The 24,575-nt window shown below is 40.7% G+C and overlaps 1 protein-coding gene across 1 annotated transcript in view; it reads right to left on the bottom strand.

Moving 5' to 3' along the window:
• The window catches only part of LOC143023169 (kinetochore-associated protein 1-like), a 182,299-nt gene that overhangs the window by 100,916 nt on the left and 56,808 nt on the right, over positions 1–24,575 (bottom strand). Inside the window, exons 8-13 of the mRNA XM_076181690.1 lie at positions 23,954–24,116; positions 23,477–23,656; positions 23,209–23,356; positions 21,952–22,113; positions 11,661–11,878; positions 5,056–5,159 (exon numbers count right to left, since the gene is read on the bottom strand). Coding sequence (XP_076037805.1) covers positions 5,056–5,159; positions 11,661–11,878; positions 21,952–22,113; positions 23,209–23,356; positions 23,477–23,656; positions 23,954–24,116 — 975 coding nt within the window. The remainder of the gene's footprint in view (positions 1–5,055; positions 5,160–11,660; positions 11,879–21,951; positions 22,114–23,208; positions 23,357–23,476; positions 23,657–23,953; positions 24,117–24,575) is intronic.

Here is a 24,575-nt window from a genome sequence, read left to right as displayed (position 1 = left end):
ACACTTCAAGTCTGTTTTTACAATTGAAAGCTCACAATTGTGGGATAATAAGTCACCAGGAAGGATCCCCTAAAATGAAAGAAATAATGGTGACATAGAAATAAGGGACCAAATAAAGAAACTTGATGTCAGTAAGTCACATGGACCAGACGGAATAGCGAACTGGATATTAAAAGAATGCATAGACGAACTCACAGTCAAAATACACAAGATAATTGACTTCTCACTCAAAGAAGGAAAAGTACCACAAGACTGGAAAAATGCTAATATTGTACCAATACTTAAGGGAGAAAATAAAGAAAATCTAACAAATTATAGACCAGTATCCCTTACAAGCACAATTGCAAAAATATGTGAGAGTTATTAAAAACAAATGGACTAAACACTTGGAAAAGAACAAAATATTAACCCCCAACTAATTTGGATTTACAAGTGGAAGATCATGTACTACAAACTTAATATGCTTTTACTCAAGATTGCTAGACATAATTACAGAAAGAGATGGCTGGGCAGATTGTGCCTTCCTGGACCTACAAAAGGCTTTTGACAAAGTACCACACAAAAGACTACTATAAAAAATTGAAGTACATACATACATACATATACCAAGGCTTTTTCCCCCTTACCAGGGGGGTAGCCAAAAAGGACAAGGCACAAAAACATTCCCACCCATTTCATCCCCGAAAACACTCCACACCCCTCCACCCTCCCTCCCATCTTAGCACCTCCAAGATGACGGGTCATCCCTGCACCCTGTCCACTGCCCTGGGTCAGAAGCAGTGTCGCAGGACACAGTACATCCACAGTATGGCCGCTTCATTAAATCGGCGACCCCCCCTCTCCGTCCCCCCATTTAAGGAGAGGACGGGGAGAAATCCCTTCGGGCTGCGTCAAAATTTTTGCTCACACACACTACCTCACCCCCATTCCCCCGTCCAATCCACCTCATGCATCACAACATTTTCCATATACAACCATTCTCCATTCACCCGTCTTCTGTCCTCTCCTGTCCTTCCTCAACCGACATTCCCCTCTTCCCCAAAGCCCCCATCACCCCATCCAACCACCACATCCTAGGACGTCTCTTCATGTTCACTCCCTCCACATCTGCTTCCATACCACCTTTACTAGTCTTTCTTCACTCATTCTTTCCATGTGTCCAAACCATCCTAATACTCTTTCATCCACCCTATCTCCCAGCTCCCTTTCCACCCCTGTTCTCCTCCTCACTTCCTCATTTCTCACTCGATCTAGCCTAGTAACCCCCATCATACTTCTCAGACACTTCATCTCAAACACATTCAAGTTCCTTCTCTCTTCCTCTCTCATGTTCCATGTTTCTGCTCCATACAGTGCTGTTGGCACAATCACTCCTTCATACAGTCTCCTCTTAGCATCCATTCCCAGATTCCTATTCCTCATTACACTTTTTAAACCAACAAGGCATTTACTCGCTTCTCTCAATCTACATTCTACCTCCACCTTCACTCCACCCTTTCCTGCCACATTTGCACCCAAATATCTAAAACTATCCACTTCCTCCAGTTGTTCTCCCTTAACCCCTTCCATACGGTGCCGCACACGTAGGCGTCATGGACTAAGATCTCGGTGGCAGCAGCCAATGCCAGCCGTACGACGTGTCGTAATAATACTCGCATCATAAAATATAGTCACCGCTTATATCGATCGTTCTCTCTTCACCCGTGAATTTTGATAACCATAGAAAATGCGATTACAAAAGAATTAGAAAGAATGTCATTATGGAGGGGCGACTACAATAAATATAATCAAGACGCCGATATGGCAGCCTCGCGAATACACTCGCTCCCCATGACGCCTACGTGTGCGGCACCGTATGGAAGGGGTTAACCCGCACAGTGCCAGCGACACATATATGCGTCGGCAAGTAGTGTATCCCGTAGTGCCAGCGACACATATATGCGTCGGCAACTTCAAAAATTCATAACTCGAAAACTAATCAATTTGGAAACAAACTATAAACAGAGACAGATCTGCCAACTCTTCTCAGGCTAGACACCTCCCAAGTCCCCCCCCCCCTCGCGTGGGGTGATGCGTACTCCTGGGTGATGCGTACTCCTGAGTTTGAGGAAAGGCTCAGGGCTCTCTCAGATTATGATTTTACTGACTCTGATGCTAGTGTGACTGATGACAGTGATAAAGACTATGTTCAGGGACAGGAGGGTGAAACATCGAGTGGTGAGGAGAGTGTTGTGCCCTCGCCGCGGCTAGTGAAAAAGTAGTGTTACAGCGCGCTTCTGTAAAAACTTTGCCAACCACTGTGTTTTGGCCGTGTGTACTGAAACTTGTTGAAGTATATAATTATACTGAACGTACTCCATACTTGACACAAAACCACACAGAACTGAAGTGACACCCACACTGTGGTTTACAAAGAACCGCACACTTGCTACCGCACGCCATCCAGGAGCGACAAAACATTGCACCGCCTCAAATACAAGAGCCTCTATATCTCCACAACGGCTCATAGGTAAGTCTTAAAATTTTACAGGCATGTTTCTTAGACTGAAATGAAGTGATTTATGTAAAAAAAAAAAAAAAAAAATCGAAAAATCGCTGGCACTGGGGTGTTATTTTGGGTAAAACCTTCTGGCACTGTGCGGGTTAATGCTCACTTCCAGATTACTGCCACTTTCACCCCTTGTACATCTCATCACCTTACTTTTACCCACATTTATCTTCAGCTTTCTTCTATTACACACTCTCCCAAACTCTGTCACCAGCTTCCTCAATCCCTCCTCCGATCCTGCCACAAGCGCAGTGTCGTCCGCAAACAACAGCTGGCTCACCTCCCACTTTTCTCCATTTTCCTTAACCATCTCCAACCCCTGACCCACTACCCTTGCATTCACCTCTCGCACCACCCCATCCATGTATAAGTTGAACAGCCAGGGTGACATAACGCATCCCTGACGAAGTCCCACCTTTACCTTGAACCACTCACTCTCTCCATTTCTAATCCTGACACAAGCTCTACTACTCTCATAAAAACTCTTGACAGCTCCTAGGAGCTTTCCTCCTATCCTGTATATCCGCATAACCTCCCACGGTGCCTTTCTGTCTACCCTGTCGTAAGCCTTTTCCAGATCCATAAAGGCCCAGAAAACATCCTTCCCCTTACCTATAGCTTTCTCACATATCTGTCTTACCACAAAGATCTGATCTACACAACCTCTACCTGTCCTAAACCCACACTGTTCCTCACCAATTACTCCCTCTGTTCCTCTCCAAATCCTCTCAATCAAGATCCTCCCATAAGCCTTCCCAACTACACTTAACAAGCTAATCCCTCTGAAACTACAGTCGTACCTCGGTACTCGACCATAATCCGTTCTGAGGTGGTGGTCGAGCACCGATTTGTTCGAACACCGAAACCAATTTTCCCCTTATCACTGTCTTTCTTTGGACCCATTATTAAGGGCTAGAGCAACACGGAAAAGTTTAAATCTGGGAAGAAATACTCGAACAAACTGCGTACGTCTTACTCCGCTGGCGGTCTGAGTCGAACTGACGCTTACCCGCTGTTCGAGCTAGTCGAGTACCGAAAATCTGTTCGAGGTCTGATGCATTTTCTACTCGAATTTTTTGGTCGAGCACCGATTTGGTCGAGTATAGAGGCGGTCGAGTACCGAGGTACGACTGTACTACATTCACACTTGTCCCCCTTTCCCTTGTAAAGTGGAACTATACAGGCACTCCTCCAGTCCTCTGGCACTCTACCTTCTCTTCAGCAAACATTAAATAACCTCATCAACCAGTCCACCATCACTATACCTCCTTTTTTAAGACATTCTGCATGGCATTCATCCAGATCAGGTGCCTTACCTGCTTTCATCATCTTAACTGCTGCCTTCACTTCATCCTTCCTTATTTCTCCTCCATTTTCCTCACTCATCACTCTCATTTTCTTAGCATTTCCCACTGCAGCTATCTTTCCCTCCCTATCCTCCTTCACATTAAGCAACTCCCTAAAATTGAAGTAATAGGTGGAATACAAGGAAAATTATTGGAATGGATGGAAGACTTCTTGGAAGGAAGAAAAATGAGTGATAGAGAAAAGAACTCAAAATGGATAAACATGAAGTCTAGTAACCCAAGGCTCTGTGTTGGCTCTGATGTTTGCTATTTATATAAACGGCATGGATGAAGGAATTAAATACTATAAAAAAAAATTAAATAAAAAAAAAAAAAAAAGCAAAGAGCACTAACAAAGATGGCACAACACTCGGCATGTTGACCTATGAACAAAGACTGGACAAACTAAACTTATTAACTCTGGAGCAAAGAAGAGAAAGAGGCGATTTGATAAGTGTGTGCTAGGTGGGTTCCACAAATGCTCACGCAGGACCAAAAGTACCACCGAAGGGATGTCTGTCAGGACTTGTTGGATTGGTATGAAGCCGAAGGTGATGGATTCTAGGACCGCATCATCACTGGTGACGAAACATGGTGTCACCACTATGAGCCGGAGTCCAAATGGCAGTCGATGAAATGGCACCACTCACACTCCCCAGCAAAGAAGAAGTTCAAGACGCAGACATCTGCAGGCAAAGTGATGTGCACAGTCTTCTGGGCCAGGAAGGGAGTCATCCTCCTTGATTTCTTGAAACCAGGGGCGACTATCAACTCTGACCGTTACATTGAAACATTGACCAAGCTGAAGGCCCAGATTGCCCGTGTAAGGTTAGAGAAAAGGGAAGCATTCCGTTTGCAACACCAACACGTCAGGCAGCGTTTCCCCAACAACAACGCCATAATTGCAGCCGTGAAAAAATGGACAGCCTCGGCAGGCGCTGACTTTTATGACCCAAACATCAAGGCTCTCGTTTGTCGCTGGCAAAAGTGCATTGAGAATGGTGGTGACTAATGTAGAAAAATAAATTCTGGAGCACAAACGGTTGCTCACTTTAATGGTGCCACTCCTGTCTTCGTAGCTCCAACTTTTTGAGTTAAAAAATAAGAGGCATTACTTTTGGAACGACCTTTGTACTAACAACTAAAAATAGACCCACTTACCAGACTGGAAGTCAGCAGCCACACTTTCTAATTCCTTGATAACAGTGTTGGCTAGTTGTAAGCCATTGCTGGGCCAGCCAGATTTCTCACGAACTTCAAGAATTCTGAACAGAGACAAAATCAAAACAGCATATTATGCTTACTTCACAATATCCCTTCAAAACATAGAAATGGCAGAAGCTTACAAAGAGGTAAGAAGATGAGAGGAAAACAGAGTGATGGATGGGTGAGTGTGTGTGGTGGATGGGTGAGTGTGTGTGGTGGATGGGTGTGTGTGTGTGTGCCTTGGCTCACTACTTCCCTTCTTGGGGGAAGAAGCACCCTAATATGTACTTAGAGACCATCAAGATCCCATTTAATTTTGACTTGTTTCCTCAAAAATGTTGGACTACCCCCCCAACAACTGAGGCATTCAACAGCTTCAAACACTGTGATGCTCACTCCCTTGTGATTGTTGTGAGAAACACCAGATTTAATTTGTTGAGGAGCAATAATCAAGCAAGAAAAGGGTTTCAAAAATTTATGGTAATAATCTAGTTAGGGTTTATCAACTGAATAAGACCTGACATCTGGCAGTGGTTTATCAGATGGAATGAAAATCATGGGGTGAGGTTATGTGGAGTAGGAAGAAAAATGAAGGAGGCTGTGAGGTTTTATAAACAAAGCAAACTATAATGCACTACGATAGTACACTATATCTAAGGCGGTTTATGACAGAGTTTGGGAAGGTATGCAAAAGAAGGAAGATGAAGATAAATGTGGGTAAAGTAAGGCGATGAGATATACAAGGGGAGAATGTGGCAGCAAATTGGAATTGAGTATTAAGGGAGAGAGACTGGAGTAAGTGGATAGTTTTAGATACTTGGGTGTAAATGTAGTGGGAAAGGGAGGAGTGGAAGTGGAGGTAGAATGTAGATTGAGAGAAGCAAGTAAATGCCTCAAGGGAAGTGTGATGAGAAATAGACATTTGGGAATGGATGCAAAAAGGAGATTGTACAAAGGAGTGACTGTGCTGACAGAACTGTATGGGGCAGAAACATGAAGCATAAAAGAGGAAGAGAGGAGTTTGTACGTGTTTGAGATGAGGTGCCTAATAAGTACGACAGGAATGGAATTTTTGGTTTGAAGGCCAAGCGCCAGAGCCGGTAGGCCATTCAGCGATAAGTATGACAGGGATTAATAGGATGGATAGAGTGAGAAATGAGGAGGTGAAGAGAATGAGGGTGGAGAGTTGGGAGACAGGGTTAATTAAAGAGTATTGGGATGGTTTGGATACATGGAAAGAACGAGTTAACCCCTTCCATACGGTGCCGCACACGTAGGCGTCATCGGGAGCGAGTGTATTCGCGAGGCTGCCATATCGGCGTCTTGATTATATTTATTGTAGTTGCCCCTCCATAATGACATTCTTTCTAATTCTTTTGTAGTCGCATTTTCTATGGTTATCAAAATTCACGGGTGAAGAGAGAACGATCGATATAAGCGGTGACTATATTTTATGATGCGAGTATTATTACGACACGTCGTACGGCTGGCATTGGCTGCTGCCACTGAGATCTAAGTCCATGACGCCTACGTGTGCGGCACCGTATGGAAGGGGTTAAGCATACATATACCAAATATTTTTTCCTCTTTATAAGGGAGATAGCCAAAAAACAAGGGCATAGAAACCACTCCCATCCATTCCATCCCCTATATACTCCACTCCCCTCCCTCCCTCTTATCTTGGCACCTCCTGGATGATGGGTCATCCCTGCATCTTGTCCAATGCCCTGGGTCAAAAGCAGTGTTGTAAGACACAGCAAGGCTGCTTCATTAATCAGCAACCCCCCTCTCTGTCCCCTCATGTAGAAAAGGAGGAGTGAAATCCCTTCAGGCTGCATCAATTTATTTCTTATACATACTCCCTCACCCCCAATCCCCCGCCTACTCCCCCTCTTGCATCATAACACCATCCATATACAACCATTCTCCATTCACCAATATCTTCTGTCCTCTCCCATCCTTCCTCAACAGACATTCCCCTATTTCCCAATGCCTCTTTTACTCCATCTATCCATCTCATCCTAGGTCAACCCCTCATGTTCACTCCTTCCACACCTCTTTTATGTCTTTCTTCATTCATTCTTTCCATGTGTCCAAATCATCCCAATACTTTCATCAACCCTATTTCCCAGCTCCTTTCCACCCCCATTCTCTTCCTCAAAACCTCATTTCTCACTCTATCCAGCCTAGTAACCCCTACCATACTTATCAGGCATTTCATCTCAAAAACATTCAAACTACTCTTCTCTTATGTTCCATGTTTCTGTCCCATACAGTGATGTCAGCACAATCACTCCTTCATACACTCTCTTAGCATCCATTCCCAAATGTCTATTTCTCATTACGGTTTTTAATCCCCCTAGGCATTTACTTGCTTTTTTCACTTTCAGTTCTTTTTTCGTCTTTTTTTTTTCATTCGTCTCGTTTCTAAGTTCTTTTTCTTCTTCACTCATTACTTTTTTTATCCATACATTCTTGTAATGTTCACTATTTGCTAATTTCATTGTTCAGGATAGTACTTCCTCAGCAATTGTTTCAGATCAAAGCTTTACTATCAGTGGCCTGTATTGGTTTTCTTTAGAGTATCTGCCCATCCTTTAGGTCTCCTCGATTTCCCTATCCAAACCTTGTCCTTCCACTTGTAATTCTTTCAGAATTTCCTTAGCGATCTCTTTCTCCTCTTTTTCCCTCCGATATCTAGGTACATTGCTTCTCTTTAATGGTTTACTAATAGGGTGGTCGATGAATGGAATAAACTTAGTAACCATGTAGTAAGTGCTGAAACTATCAGTTGTTTTAAAAAACAATTAAACAACTTTATGGATGGGGATGACAGGTGGTGATGGATATGGAGCTGCCTAGTGTAGGCCTTATGGTCTCTTGCAGTCTCCTTTATTCTTATGTTATGTTCATAGATTACAATTAATCTTTTTTTATCTACTGTGTCCCTAAGTTGCCTTTCTCTTTAATTACTTGGATCACTGTTTCCTTGGTATTTTCCTTGACCTGTTGCTCCATTATTTCATAAAGGGATACTTTTTGACATTCCTGTTCAACTTTTCACTGTTTCTTTATTTCCTGTAGGTCATTTTTTTTACTTTTTTTATTCCACCTTTTCAGTCGCTGCTTGCATTTGACCTTTTATCTCCTTTTTTAATGCCTCATTCCTATTTATATCTTCACTTTCAACCTTTCATTTTCTCCCTTTAATTTATTTAATTCCTTTTTTAAGTCATCTATCTTCCTATTCCTCACCTCAGGGTCGCCAAATTTATGAAGGGGCCTTGCTGCGGATGTGCTGTGGATGTGCTGTGTCTTGCAACACTGCTTCTGACCCAGGGCAGTGGACAGGATGCAGGGATGAACCATCATCCAGGAGGTGCCAAGATGGGAGGGAGGGAGGAGGGTGGAGGGGAGTGGAATATATGGGAAATGAAATGGGTGGGAGTATTTTTATGCCTTTTTCTTTTTGGCTAACCCCCGTGTAAGGGGAAGAAAGGCTTTGGTATATGTATCTTCCTATTACTCTAGTCATTAGCTTTCCGTAGCATAGCTACTTCTTTGTACATTATTTTATACTCACTTTTGAGCTCTATTAAATCATCCAAAATGTCATATCTATTTCTCATTATATTTCTATACCTGGGTTCTCTATCCATTTCTAATCCTCTATGCATATTTTCTTCCTCTTCAAACCCCCCAAAAAAACTCTCGCACCTTTGGTATTCCCTTGGTGTTTGAGGAAGACACGTCTTCTTTCAATTGACATCAAGTGGAGTCTCTATTCTGCTTTCTTCTAAGCATCTTTTTGCTGGTTGTTTGTCTCTCAGAGTTTCTTTGCTTCTTTCCATATTTTATATATACCGTATTTTTCAGTGTATGACCCGCGGCTTTTTGCCTCAGAAAGGGGCCAAATTCGGGGAGGCGGGTGATATAAAGGTGCGGGTCATCTGTGGATTCTGGTTAGAAATTGCCCTCTTACGCAGTCAAAAAAAAAATTGAACGATTAGTTTAGCTGGGTGCCCTCTCAGATCGGGGATTTGCAGGGGGACTGACCGGGTTCGTCGTATGAAAGTTGATTAATGTCATAATACAGCGCGCACGATCGAGACAAACGACAGAGAAGGTAGGATTTGTCAGTATCTTACCCGCTTTACATGCTCTTGTTATTAATAAAGGCATTATCACAAATAAAACAAGCCTAACTAAACAGCATGAACATACAATACAACACTGACTGGTACCAACACCAACATCGTGTGTCGCGATCAAACAAAAACAAGTGAGCAGCCATTTTCGCAGTTACAAATTACAAACTGTACCTGATTCCTTAACCCCTTCCATACGGTGCTGCACACGTAGGCGTCATGGACTTAGATCTCGGTGGCAGCAGCCAATGCCAGCCGTACGACGTGTCGTAATAATACTCGCATCATAAAATATAGTCACCGCTTATATCGATCGTTCTCTCTTCACCCGTGAATTTTGATAACCATAGAAAATGCGATTACAAAAGAATTAGAAAGAATGTCATTATGGAGGGGCGACTACAATAAATATAATCAAGACGCCGATATGGCAGCCTCGCGAATACACTCGCTCCCCATGACGCCTACGTGTGCGGCCCCGTATGGAAGGGGTTAATGCTAAATTTGTGCATTACATGTGAGTCGTTCAAGCATGGAAGAAAATTAAATAGACTATTCAGAACGGTTTCTGTAAATCAGAAATGTGCCATCCTGCAATGTTCGATGCACGCTACGACTCGGAAAAGGAATCAGACGAATCCAAAATCGAAATGGAAACGGATGAGGTCACTGCATCAGAATTGGCCAATCTATACCACAACCTCTTCCATGACAATACAGAGGATGAGGAATTCGATGGATTCATGAGCGATGATACACCTTCATAAACATTGCCTGTCGTCTGTGATCACTGACTGTGTTTTTTTTTTCTAATAACGATGTGCTCCATTGACTCTGTTCATAACAGTTCAGTAATGTGCTCTATTATTGTTCTATTCTATTGAAAACTAACCATTGGAAATTGTTTGGTTTAATAATTAATTACCAGTCTTTGTATGGCATTTATAAACCAATTGATTGATTAATTACCGGTAAACAATCAAACAGGGTTTTATGGCATTATTTACACAAATTTATTAAGATTCTTTGTAATATATATATATGTGCAATAAAATATATTGAAATATAATTTGTTGGTTATTCTTCATTTTCATCACAATCAGAAATAAATAGGACTGGAGGAATACTGGTATCATGACCATGAATCGCAATGCCGCGTCTTCGACCCATCCCAAAGGCATCATAAGATCAGTTGCACACTTTTGAGATCACCCCTCTTTCATCGAAGCTACCACTACATCTAGTGGTAGCTTCAGAAACCAAATTGTGAGGTTGTGTACGTACGTGTCGGCCTTTGACGTGTGATGAATCCTGAAAAGCAAGATATCACCAAGAAACCTGCCAATATCGGAAAACATATATCTTTTTTTATAAATCACATAAGCACTGATGAAACAGAAAATTTAGAAAAAGCCTCAGCTTTGAAATTACTTTGATCACCATGTCAACGGCCAGCCGTAACAACAACCGCCGTGAGCTGTGCCTGTGGCCACCCATGCATGGGTAGTATACATCGTCAGATCTACACTGCCGCGCACGCCATATGACTGTGGGTCATACAGTGGTGCAGGTCTTGTGTGGATTTTCACAAAGGTGTAAGGGGGTGTGGGTCATATAACGGTGCGGCCTATAGTCCGAAAAATACAGTATATATATATATATATATATATATATATATATATATATATATATATATATATATATATATATATATATATATATATATATATATATATAAAGAACAATGAAAAATAATAATAATAAAAAAAAGTAGAGATACAAAGATGTTTACATTTTGGTCCCAACAAGCTTTCATTTTCACTTTATCTATGTAAACAACCAGGTCTGCTTTGAAATTCATTCATTTGTGAATCGCTAACTAGCAGCTCAGAGCATTCGTTACGGTATGTCCTGCTTCGACCGTGTCCACTGTATGTGTGTATGGATGCTGTGATGCATGGAAGGGAGTGGGTGGGGGATGGGAGGTGGGGTGAGGGAGTATGTGTGAACAATACTTTGACACAGCCTGAAGGGATTTCTAACAGTCTTCTCTTTTTCTGCATGAGGGGACAATTTTTTTTTTTTTTTTTTTTTTTTCCTCGATTAAATGAAACAGCCTTGCTATGGATTCTTCACTCATTCTTTCCATGTGTCCAAACCATCCCAATACTTTTTCATCAACTATCTGTCATCTCCTTTTCCACTCCCACTCAGCTCCTAGTTTCTCACTCTGTCCAACAAAGTAACCCCCACCTTACTTCTCAGACATTTCATCTAAAACACATTCAAACTTTTCTTTGCTGCCTCTCTTAAATTCCATGTCTCTGCCCAATACAAACCCATCAGCACAATTACCCCTGCATACAATCTCCTCTTTCCATCCATTCCCAGGTGAGCATGGGAAGTACTTACTTCACTCGTTCATCAGCCCACTGGGCAATGGTTTCAATAGCATCTGGGCAGAATTTGACCAAGTCAGCCAACACATTGTGTGGAAGCCATGAACAAAGAACTGATGCCTTGACCAAGGGTATGGCATTGAGAATGGATGCAACACAACTCTCAGTTACACGGCTGTTAAACTCGTACTGATGTCGGTGCCATACTGTAGACGCCAGGTTCAAGTGACCCTGTAAAATAATTTACAACTAATAAAATGGGAAAACACCTGAACTCATAATAACTGGTTAAACAAATCAATAAACTTAACAATAATGGTGAACATTCTCCTCCCAATTTGTGCTATTAACCAGAAACTGTGGTGAAAAAGCACAGGAGCAAGCATTTCCACACTCCACGACCATCACACCTGTCCCTCCAGGCAATGTTATCATATTAAGACATCATGGTAGGACTCATGGAAATAGGTTAAGATGGAACAAATTTAAGTTTAAAAAGGAAATAGGTAAAATTTGGTTTACCAATAGAGTGGTTAGCAAATGGAATAGACTTAGTAACCACGTAGTAAGTACTGAAACTATTGGTTGTTTTAAGAGAAGATTAGATAACATTATGAATAAAGATGATAGGTAGTAAGGAACGAGGAACTTCCTCGTATAGGCCTTGACCTTTTCAATACAAGTCAATATTCATGTGCACATCAGGTTTGATATATGATGATGCACCACAATATGCACATTACATACATACATACATATACCAAGGCTTTTTCCCCCTTACTAGGGAGGTAGCCAAAAAGGAAAAGGCATAAAATCATTCCCACCCATTTCATCCCTGAAAACACTCCACACGCCTCCACCCTCCCTCCCATCTTAGCACCTCCTAGATGACGGGTCATCCCTGCACATTACAAAATATAAAGTTACTGCTGTTATACTCATTCTCTTTCACCCTGAATAAATATAATGTCACAGAAAACATGATCAAGCCTGTTCACAGACTACGGGGGTCACTCAGCTACAATTACAAAATAAATATAATCATGAAGCCAACATCAGCATCCTTATATACCCAACTCATGGCTCATGATGCATACATAGGCATCATCATATTCAAAAGGTTAAGGTTTCTTGCAGTCTCTTCCATTCTTATGTTCTTCTTACTTTCTAAACTTTGTAACCATGGCATCTCTTTTCTTTCCGAGTAATATTACCAGTTCATCCCCAGTGTGCACTTGTTCTTCTCCAACTTCAACACCCATTTTTTTTTTTTTCATTCTGTATAGTATCCTGATCACAAGCTCTCAATATTTCTTTTACAAAAACCATCGTGTAAAACATCCCATGGAGGTAGCCAAAAAACATACATGATGATGATGATGATGATATGGTTTAACGTCACAATCTACCCCCTACCAGAAGGCTAGGACGGTGCCCCTCACAGGGGCTTTGTAGTATGTAATTTAATGAACCATGCCCTTGGTTCAACTTTGCCGGTGGCAGGATTTGAACCGTCATCCCCTCGACCTTCGCCACAAGTAAAGACACCCTAACCCACTCAGCCATTGAGCTTCCAAACATACATATACCAAAGGCTTTTTCCCCCCTTATCAGGGAGGTAGCAAAAAAACAAAGGCATAAAAAACCCTCCCACCCATTCCATCAACCAATCACACTCCACTCCCCTCCACCCTCTTATCTTGACACCTCCTGGATGATGGGTCAACCCTGCATCTCGCCCACTGCCATGGGTCAGAAGCAGTGTCACAAAGATATATATCTATAGATATATATATCTATAGATATCTATATGTCTATATATATATATATATATAAAAATTATATATATATATACAAAGGGCTTTTTCCTTCTTACAAGGGAGGTACCCAAGCCAAAATCCAAGTACCACGAATCACACTCCACCCCTTTCCCTCCCTCTTATCTTGGCACCTCTTGATAATGGGTCATCCCTGCATCTTGTCCACTGTCCTGGGTCACAAGCAGTGTTGCAAGACACAGCACATCCACAGCAAGGCTGCTTCATCAAAATCGGCGACACCCCCTCTCTGTCCCCTCATGCAGAAAAGGAGAAGACAAGGAGAAATCCCTTCGGGCTGCATCAAATTTTTCTCACACATACTCCCTCTCCCGCCACCCCCATCCATTCCACCTCATGGATCACATCATCCATACACAACCATTTTCCATTCACCCATCCTTCCTCAACAGACATTCCCCTCTTCCCCAAAGCCCCTTTCACCCATCCATCCATCTCATGTTCAATCTTTCCATATCTGCCTTCCACATCTGTTTTACTAGTCTTTCTTCACTCATTCTTTCCATGTGTCCAAACCATCCTAAAACTCTTTCATCAACCCAATCTCCCAACTCCCTTTCCACCCCCGTTCTCCTTCTCACCTCATCATTTCTCACTCTATCCAGCCTAGTAACACCTCATCTCAAACACATTCAAACTCCTTCTCTCTTCCTCTCTTATGTTCCATGTCTGCCCCATACAGTGCTGTCAGCACAATAACTCCTTCATACAATCTCGTTTTAACATTCATTCCCAAATATCTATTTCTCATTTCACTTTTTAATCCACCAAGGCATTTACTCGCTTCTCTCAATCTACATTCTACCTCCAACCCCACTCCTCCCTTTCCTGCCACATTTGCACCCAAGTATCAAACTATCCACTTCCTCCAGTCTCCCTCCCTTAATACTCACTTCCAGCCTGCTGTCACTCTTTCCCCTTGTACATCTCATAACCTTACTTTTACCCACATTTATCTTCAACTTTCTTCATTTAACCTCCTCTTAGCATCCATTCCCAAATGTCTATTTCTCATTACACTTTTTAATCCACCAAGGCATGTACTCACTTCTCTCAATCTACATTCTACCTCCACTTCCACTCCTCCGTTTCCTGCCACATTCCCACCCAAATATCTAAAACTATCCACTTCCTCCAGTCTCCCTTAATACTCCCTTGTCTGCTGCCACTTTCACCATTGTACATCTCATCACCTTACTTTTACCCCCATTTATCTTCAACTTCCTTCTTTCACACACTCAGATGTATTTTATCCACTAACTATTTTTTACTCTTTTAATATCCAATTTGACATTCCATTTCACTTTGACTCCTTTCTTATTTCCAGTTTCTACGTGTTTAATCACTTCTCATACAGGAGTCCCTCAAATAACGCGGGGGTTAGGTTCCTGAAATTACCGTGTATGACCAAATCCGCATATGCTGATATTCCATATTAAATACCAAGAACCGTATGTATGTGTATGTGTACGTGTGTGTATTTACCTAGTTGTATTTTATGCTCGTGGTGCCCTGTCTTCATATCTCATTTTATCTAAACTATTTTTAAATTCATGTATTGTTTTTGCACACACTACTTTCTCATCTAACTTGTTCCAATTGTCTATTACTCTGTGAGGAAAGCTGTTCTTTTTCAGATCTCTTCTATAGCTGTCTTTCTTGATTTTCTTTCCATGTCCTCTTGTATTTCTATCATCCCATTTTATTAGATCCTCTATCAATAATTTCTATGCCTTTCATGATTCTGTAAATAGCTATCAAATCTCCTTTCTTCTTTGCTCTAGTGTCTGTAGCTCAAGTTTTGCTAGTCTCTCTTCATATGATAGTTTTGAGAGTGTTGGTGCCAATTTTGTATTTGCTCTGTATTCTTTCAAATTTTTTTATACATTTTTTTTGTACTTGGTGACCACATTGTTGCTCCATATTCCAATCTTGGTCTTATCAGTGATTAGTATTTTCTTCACCATTTCTTCATCCAGGTATGTAAATGCCACTTTGATTGTTATTAAATTATAAGTTTCACCAAAAATCTTATTTATTTGTTTCTCAGGTGACATATTATTCATAACAATGACTCCCAGGTCCTTCTCATTTTCAACTTTTTTTTTTATACTTTCTTCTCCCAATTTATATGATCCTGTTATTCTGTTTTTGCTTTTTCCAAATTCCATTATACTACACTTTTTAGTATTGAACTCCATCTCCCACTTCCTACTCCATTCCCAGACTTTATTTAGATCACTCTGTAGTGATTCACAATCTTCTTTCGTGTTCACTTTTTTTAATAGTTTTGCATCATCTTGACACAGCCCGAAGGGATTTCTCCCCGTCCTCTCCTTATATGCAAGGGGGGACGGAGAGGGGGGGTCGCCGATTAAATGAAGCGGCCTTGCTGTGGATGTGCTGTGTCTTGCGACACTGCTTCTGACCCAGGGCGGTGGGCAGGGTGCAGGGATGACCTGTCATCCAGGAGGTGCTCAGATGAGAGGGAGGGTGGGAGGGGTGTGGAGTGTATTTAGGGATGAAATGGGTGGGAGTGTTTTTATGCCTTTCCCTTTTTGGCTACCTCCCTTGGAAGGGGGAAAAAGCCTTGGTATATGTATGTATGTATGCATCATCTGCAAAGAAGCTCATATAACTTTCAATTACTTCATCCATATCATTAATATATATATAGCAAACATTATTGGGGCCAAAACTGTTCCTTGTGGAACACCACTTATTACTTCATCCCAATTTGAGTGTTTGTCTCTTATCACTATTCTCATTTTTCTTTCTTGTAAAATGTGTGTGTGTGTGTGTGCACGCCTTATGTGGTGTATGTATGTGGCATTTGTGGTGTATGTATGTGTTTGTGCTTATATACATGTGTATGTGGCATATATGCATGTATGTATGTGTTTGTGCTTATATACATGTGTATGTGGCATATATGCATGTATGTATGTGGCATATATACATGTGTGTATGTGGCGTATACACGTGTGTGTGTATGTGGCGTTGGTATATGTGTGTGTATGTGGCATATGTATGTGTGTGTGGTGTGTGTGTGTGGCGTGTGTGCATGTGTGTGTGTGTGTGTGTGTGTGTGTGTGTGTGTGTGTGTGTGTGTGCGTGCATGTATGTGTCTGTTCACATGTACAAGTAAGCATGTACGTGCATGTGTCTGTGTTCGTATTTGTATGTACACGCACACGCATTCACAACACACACTGGTTGCCTAACACGTGTCTACACGTGTGTAAGCGTGTATATGTCTGTTTTTGATCTCCCAAACCACCACTGCCAGTAACAACAAGAACCTCATAAGAGAAATTAAGACACAACAAGCGCAGTCATTATCAGACTTATTAGTTGTGTTCCAAACGAAAGAAACATTACACTTTAACAGGTTAGGGTGGTAAAATTTCACGATAGCATGGCACAGGTGGTGGAAGCGACAAGCTAAAGCTTGTTGGCTAACCCCCTACCACCCCTACTCCCCCTCTCCTCCCCTCCCTCCCTCCTGTATCAGTACCCAGTGTACATAATGACCGCGTTATATGAGGATCGATTGTATATGGTAAAATAGAAAGCAGTCGCCACAAATGTTTGCGATGTTGCCGCATGTGTGCGTATGCGTGCCCGACTCTGCGCAAATTTTAAAACGGTTCTCTACATTTGAGATGGTTTTCAAATAAAAATCCGTGTATGATTGAATCCGTGTTATTCGAATCTGCGTTATTTGAGGGACTCCTGTACTTCCATTTTTATGTTGTTTAAACACTTTGGTACAATGATGCCTATGTAGGCATCATGAGGCACAAGTGGGTACACAAGTATACTGGCATCGGTGTCTTGATTATATATTTTTGTAGTTGTACACGAATTATCCCCAGATTCTGTGAACTGGTTTGATCACATTTTGTGTTTATTACTACTCAGAGTAAAAGAGAATGAATAATACAGTAGTGACTTTATATTTTATAATGCAAGTAGTGTGATGCAAATTACATATGGCAGCTGATGCTGCACACAAGAACTTGAATCTTCCTGTTCTTCATACTTCTTCCTCAAAATCTTCTTTATTCATCATTTCAAATCATTTTCTTATTTCTTCATATACTACCTCTAATGCCTCTATAGTTCTTACATTCAAATTATCAACCTATACCTTTATAAACTGGCACTGCATGCTTTCTTTGAGTCTATACAAACAAAAATTTTACATTAATTTACTGCTGCTACTTACCAGGGTCCAATTAGGAAGATCAGAAAAGAGAAATATCAGTATTAAGAACAATCTTGACTTTGAACTACATCTATATACCAAGGGCTTTTCCCCCCTTAACCACTTCCATACGGTGACGCCTACGTAGACGTCATGAGGAGCAAGTGGGTACGCGATGATGCCGACGTCGGCGTCTTGATTATATTTATTGTAGTCGTACCTACGTAACCTCCATTCTCTCTAAACTGGCTTCATCATATTTTCTATGGTTATCAAAATTCACGGGTGAAAGAGAACAAACAATTAAGCACTGACTTTATTTTTTATAATGCGATTATTATGACACAACATCGCACGTCGGGCAGTTAATGCTTCCAGACGTGCGATGTGCCCCAGAGTGAAGAGGTTAACAACTGCCTTCAATTCATCCTTCCTTATTTCTCCTCCATTTTCCTCACTCATCACTCTCATTTTCTTAGCCCTTCCCACTGCAACAATCTTTCCCTCCCTATCCTCCTTCACATTTAGCAACTCCCTAAAATACTCTGGCCATCTTCCTCTTACTGCCTTCTCTTCCATTATCATCTCTCCATCTGCACCTTTTACCTTTTCTTCTCTACTTGATTCGCTTCCTCTTCCTCTCTTAATTTCTTTCCAAAACATCTTTTTATTACTTTCAAAATTTTCTGTCATACTCTTACCCCATTTCACATCTGCTCTCCTCTTTGCCTCCTTTACCTTGTGCTTTACTTCTCTTTTCTTTTCTTTGTACCTCTCATGTGACTCCCTCATCCTTTTTTGTAACCAATCTGTGAAAGCTCACTTCTTCTCTTCTACAACCTTCTTTGTTTCCTCATCCCACCACTCACTACGCTTCCTTCTATTTCCTCCCATCCTTTTTGTTCCACACACCATCTTTACACACTTTGTGACTCCCTCCTTGAACCATCCCCATTCCTCCTCCACTCCTAGTTCTACTCTATCCTTCACTCCCTCCCACTCCTCTCTCAGCTTCGTCTTGTACTCCTTCTTTTCCTTCTCATTTAAAGAGTTCACTCTAAGCACCTCCCTAACTTTTGTCCCTTTCTTCTTTCTCCATCTATTCTCCACTCTCAACTTACCTTCCACCAAAAAATTATCTGATATTCCTCCATTCTCTCCCCTTAGAACATGTATATCCTTAACTCTTCCTATTATACTCCTATCTACCACTACATAGTCCATTAATGCTCTATCTACCTCCCTTCCATCCAACACCCTCTCCCATGTGTACTTAAACTTGACTTTCTTTCGAAACACTGTATTTGCTATCATCAATTCTCAAGACATGTCCACCATCAACCCTCCACTACAATTCTTTCCTAGAACTCCACATTTCCCAACCACTCCATCAATTGGTTCATTTCCTACCCTAGCATTAAGGTCTCCCAATACTACTACATTGATGTTTCTCCCTAATCCCTCTATGCACTAATTTAAATCTATCCAAAAAGCCTCCCTTTCTTCTACACTCTTCTCACTACCAGGCCCATATGCACTTACAAATGGAAAAAATGGAAAAAAGACAAAAAGAGCAAATGGCAAACATACATCAAACTAAGAAACGATTATGTAAAAATATGCAGGAAGGAAAAGAAATTATGAAAGGAAATTATAGAAAAATGTAAGGATCAGCCGAAGCTATTTTACAGATATGTGAATGGTAAACTGAAAAACAAACAAATAGAAAAACTATGCCAAGGAAGTCATGAATACACAAAAGAAGAAGAAATGGCAGAAATTATGAGTAACCACTTCAAATCGGTTTTCACAACTGAGAACTCACCTAACTGTGAAGGAATAGAAAAACAGAATTCCCCCCAAATGAAGGAAATAACCATAACAAAAAAGGAAATCAGTGACCAAATTAAAAACTTAGATGTTAGAAAATTGCATGGTCCGGATGGAATTGCAAATTGGATACTGAAGGAATGTGTGGAGGAACTAACAGATAAAATGCACACTATAATAAAATACCCGCTCAAAGAAGGAAAAGTACCACATGACTGGAAAAATGCAAACATTGTACCAATATATAAAGGAGGAAGTAAGGAAGATCCAACTAACTACAGACCGGTCTCCCTAACAAGCATAGTAGATACAATATGTGAAAAAGTGATTAAAAGTAGATGGGTTAAACATTTGGAAGAAAAATATATACTAGACCCAAGCCAATTTGGATTTAGACAAGATCATGTACAACAAATCTAATCTGCTTCTATTCAAGACTAATAGATATAATAGATGAGAGATGGATGGGTAGACTGTGCCTATCTAGATCTACAAAAGACATTTGACAAAGTACCGCACAAAAAATTAATAGGAAAATTTTAATCAATAGGTGGCATTGCAGGTAATTTATTATAATGGATGGAAGACTTCCTGACTGGGAGAAAAATGAGGGGAGTAATTAGAGACAAATACTCGAAATGGGAAGAAATGATAATTAGTGTTCCACAAGAGCAGTACTGGCTCCAATCGTGTTTGCCATATACGTAAACGACATGAACCATGGAGTTGAATGTTATATGAATTTCTTCGCAGATGATGCAAAAATATTAAAGAAAGTATCAACAAATGAGGACTGTGACTCATTACAATCAGACCTGGACACAATCTGGAAATGAACTCAAAAGTGGGAGGTGAACTTTAATATCAAGAAGTGTAGCATAATGGAGTTTGGTAAAAGCAAAAACAGAATTTCAAAAAATTACAAAATTGGTGAAAATGAAATAAAAAAGTGCACTCAGAAAGGGACCTTGGAGTGATAATCAGCAATGACATGACACCGGACAGACATATAAACAAAATAGTAGGTGAAACATACAACCCACTAAGGTCAATGAAAGTGGCATTTGAATACTTGGTTGAAGAAATGATAAAAAAAAAATATTCGTCACATTGATTAGACCAACACTGGAATATGCAGTGACACTATGGACACCCAGTACTAAAAAGAATATAAAGAAACTAGAAATAATACAGAGAGCAACAACAAAGTTGGCACCAGCTCTTTCCAAATTAACATACAAAGATTATCGAAATTAGAACTACCAACACTAGAGCATACAAGAGAAAGAGGTGATCTACTGACTATATATAGAATCATGAAAGGAATGGAAATCCTTGACAGAAAAGATTTACGAAAAATGACAATGGAAAAACAAGAGGTCATGAAAAGAAACTCAAAAAGGACAACTATAGAAGAGATAGGAAAAAGAATAAGCTTCCCACACAGAATGCTGGATATATGGAATAACTTAGATGAAAAAACAGTGTGGGTAATACTATTCACGATTTTAAGAATAAACTTGATGCTGAAAGATACAAAGACGGGTCACCACGAGCATAGCTCCCTTCCCGCATGATACAACTAGGTAAATACATCTCCTTTCCCAGTTTCACCTTCATCCACATTAACCTTGAAGAAACCTCCTTCCACTCTACTACACATTTACCTATCTTTTCACTTACTAGTATAGCCACTCCTTCTCTCCCTTGCCCTCTCTTCACTCCTGAGAACCTCACAACTACACTCCCAAACTCACACTCACCCTTCCCTCTCAACTTAGTTTCACTCAAAGCCAACACATCCATCTTTCTTCTCACAAACATACCTATCTCTTCCCTTTTACTCTCATCAGTACCACATCCACGCACATTAAAAGACCCAAACCTTAGGGTGCTGGTTGGAAAACTCCTAGACTCTCTTATGCCTTTACTTTTTTTAGGAATGTCCCCTGTGGGCCTACAGGGAGAAGGATTCCTGGTCCCAATCCCCATCCCGTTTTTCTCATCTCTTACGATCCAAGTGGGAATACTTGGTGGCAGCATTCTTTTCCCCCACCACAGGGTAGGCAAAGCAAGTAAATGAAATTCAGATAAATGGTACCAGACAGCAACAAGGGGTTGGGGGACAGCATCACGGAAGGACAGTAGCAGTATAATAAAAGTTTCATCATTTCTCTGTGAGCAGAGTCCTCCTCTATCACAGACATAATGATGTGTGGCTCTGGTCCCTAGGGGCACCCCATATAGACCCTAAAGTATCAACTGCATGCTACTTTGCCATAACAACATGCAGCCAATACCCTAGATGGGGATTTAAATAGCATGTGAACTAAAATGCAGATGTTTATATTGAAATTAAGAGATACAAATGTACAACTTAATACTGTGCATCATAGCAAGGTAATGACAACATACAAGCCACCCACCTGGGAAATATATTCCATGAACTCTTCAAGCATGTCCCTTTGCGCAAATATAAGCCAATGCTGTATCTCAGAAGATGGGAAGAGAATTTCAAAAGTGCGCAGACGATACAGGTTCTCACTGAGTATTTGCAGTAAATTGTTGAAGCCCTGTCCCTCAACAGACTACAAATATGGACTCACATTAGTTGGGTAATAAAATGAACATATTCAAATTAAATACATGTATACTAAAACAATTATTTTTACTAATGACTTGTAATCAATCCATTGACCCAGGTCTCTCTTGCAGGTAACCCACAGCTCCCAAATAACCAACACCAGCCATCAGATTTAGTCAAAAGTTACTAAAGAAAAAGATATAGTGTTATCTGGGTAAGGTTAGAGTAGAATAATGTAAGACGAGATGTTTGGTGTCTTCTGTGTGGGGGATGCATTTGAAGCAATTTGCTTCTATGGCCAGATATTGTTTTAAAGCTGGATGGTACCTCAGTGCAGTCACGCTATTGTTGTTCTTGCTTGTAATGATAGGTATTTCTCTGTACGGCTGATATCTGGGGGTGTCTGACACAGTATGGAGTGTTTGTTTTGTGATTACCATATGTGTCTTGGAGTGTTTGTTTTGTGATTAACATGTGTGTTTTGGTATGGATGCAATATGTGATATGTAACATCCCATTTTTTCCTAATGCCCAATCATTCTCTTCTCCCATCATAATCATTTTCCTCACATATCCCACTGCCACAACTGAACAACCCCCCCTTCCTCCCCTATCTATTTATATAGCAAAATGGCTTCCCCCATACATGAGAGGTTGTCTGAGGAAGGGGTTTTCATAAAATGAAGCTACAGGAGTAAATCAGCTCCATTTGTTAGGCCCTACTTTGGAAGTATTGTCTCAATGTAGTGACTTGGCCTAAACAGTGTAGTGGAGGACATGTAGGACTCTTCATCCACAAGGTGCTAAGATGGGAAGGGGCAATGACTGAGTATTGGATGGATATGGCATTGTCATAGTGTGGGTGTAGGCTTCAACTCAGCCACCTGTCTTACAGGGAAGAAAATATCTTTTGGTATGTTTATGTATGTATTTGGTCCACTTCTCTAAAAGTTCATGTCCTATCTCCAACATCCAAACCCTTTTGTTATCCCCTTGCTATTACAGGATGTTATTCATTCTCCCACATATATAATAATATAGTCATTTATCAACAGTTAAGCTGACAAGGACTACACAACATTAACTTTATTTTGCTCACCAAATCTGCGCTGCCCAATCTTTCTTTTGCATAGTTCAAAATCCGCTTTGTGGTAGGAATATCTGGTAAAGGAGCTTCCACACAGAGTCGAGTAACAAACTCCACATCTTTTATTTGGCTAAGAATCTTTAAAAGTTCTTCTATTGGCCTGTTCGAAAAAAAGAAATCTGGAGTAAACACTTTGCTGACAAGTACTTCAATATATCCCACATTCCTCACATCTATGTTATACACAAGTTTTAAACAAATTCTTATCTTTTTCCCATACTCTTCTTCCTTGAACTGGACATCGATTGAAGTTACATTCCCCGAAGTCATCCGCCATGGGTTTATCAGGTCACACACATACAAGGCCTGTGCTTTATAAACATCCTCCACTTCTAAACCAAATTGCTTACAGAACTCCATTGCCTCCTGGAACTTCTTTTTGTTTAGTAACTTGGTGAGCCTAGAATTGTAGAGACATCAAAGTAAAGTATTCATAGGTTAAAAATTAAACATATACACTAAAAATATCTCACTAGTATATGCAGGAATTAGTTTCACACTGAGGAATTATCAGTAACACTATATCTTCTTGTTTAACTATTCAGTATGGTGATGTTCTTCCAGATGAATAACAACACCTGACATTAGTGAATTCTATGCAGTGATAGCTCCTCAGCTGAATAAAATCATCTAATGTTTCAAGTAAAACTTGTATTATGATGCCACAATGCTAAGAGGTAACTAAGTTTCAACATACCTGTTTTCAGGCAGCCCATCAACAATAGCCTTCAATTTCATGTTGCAGATACAACCTTGGATATCAAGTTCTGGCTCAAGCAACAGGATGGACTCCATTCCTTCCAGTAGTCTCACCAGATGTGTCTCGGGACTTACTTGAAGCTGGTACGCCACCTTCATTTCTACATAATCAAGTAGATACCAAGGTCAGTATACAAACATACATACACCAAGGGCTTTTTCTCCCCCTTACAAGGGAGGTCGCCAAAATCAAAGGCATAAATCCACTTCCACCCATTTCATCTCCACACACTCCACTCCCACTCACCACCCCTCCCTTCCTCTTTTCTTGGCTCCTCCTGGATGACAGGTCATCCCAGCATCTCACCCACTGCCCTGCGTCAGAAGCAATGTAGCAAGACACAGCACATCCACAGCAAGGCTGCTTTATTTAATTAGCGAACCCCCTTCTCTGTCCCCTTATGCAGAAAAAGAGAACACGGGGAGAAATCCCTTCAGGCTGCATTAAAATATCATCCACACATTACAAAGGATTACAAAGGTGGAGCATGCCGACAGGAGACCTTTTGGTCCATATCTAGGTCGGATGAAATATAAATATATAAATATATAAATATATA

This window comes from Oratosquilla oratoria, unplaced genomic scaffold (genome assembly GCF_046742065.1).
Source record: "Oratosquilla oratoria isolate Oo_2021 unplaced genomic scaffold, ASM4674206v1 SCAFFOLD45, whole genome shotgun sequence".
NCBI classification, from domain to species: domain Eukaryota; kingdom Metazoa; phylum Arthropoda; class Malacostraca; order Stomatopoda; family Squillidae; genus Oratosquilla; species Oratosquilla oratoria.
Note: the sequence above shows the minus strand (reverse complement) of the source record. Positions and strands in the feature narration are given on the sequence as shown.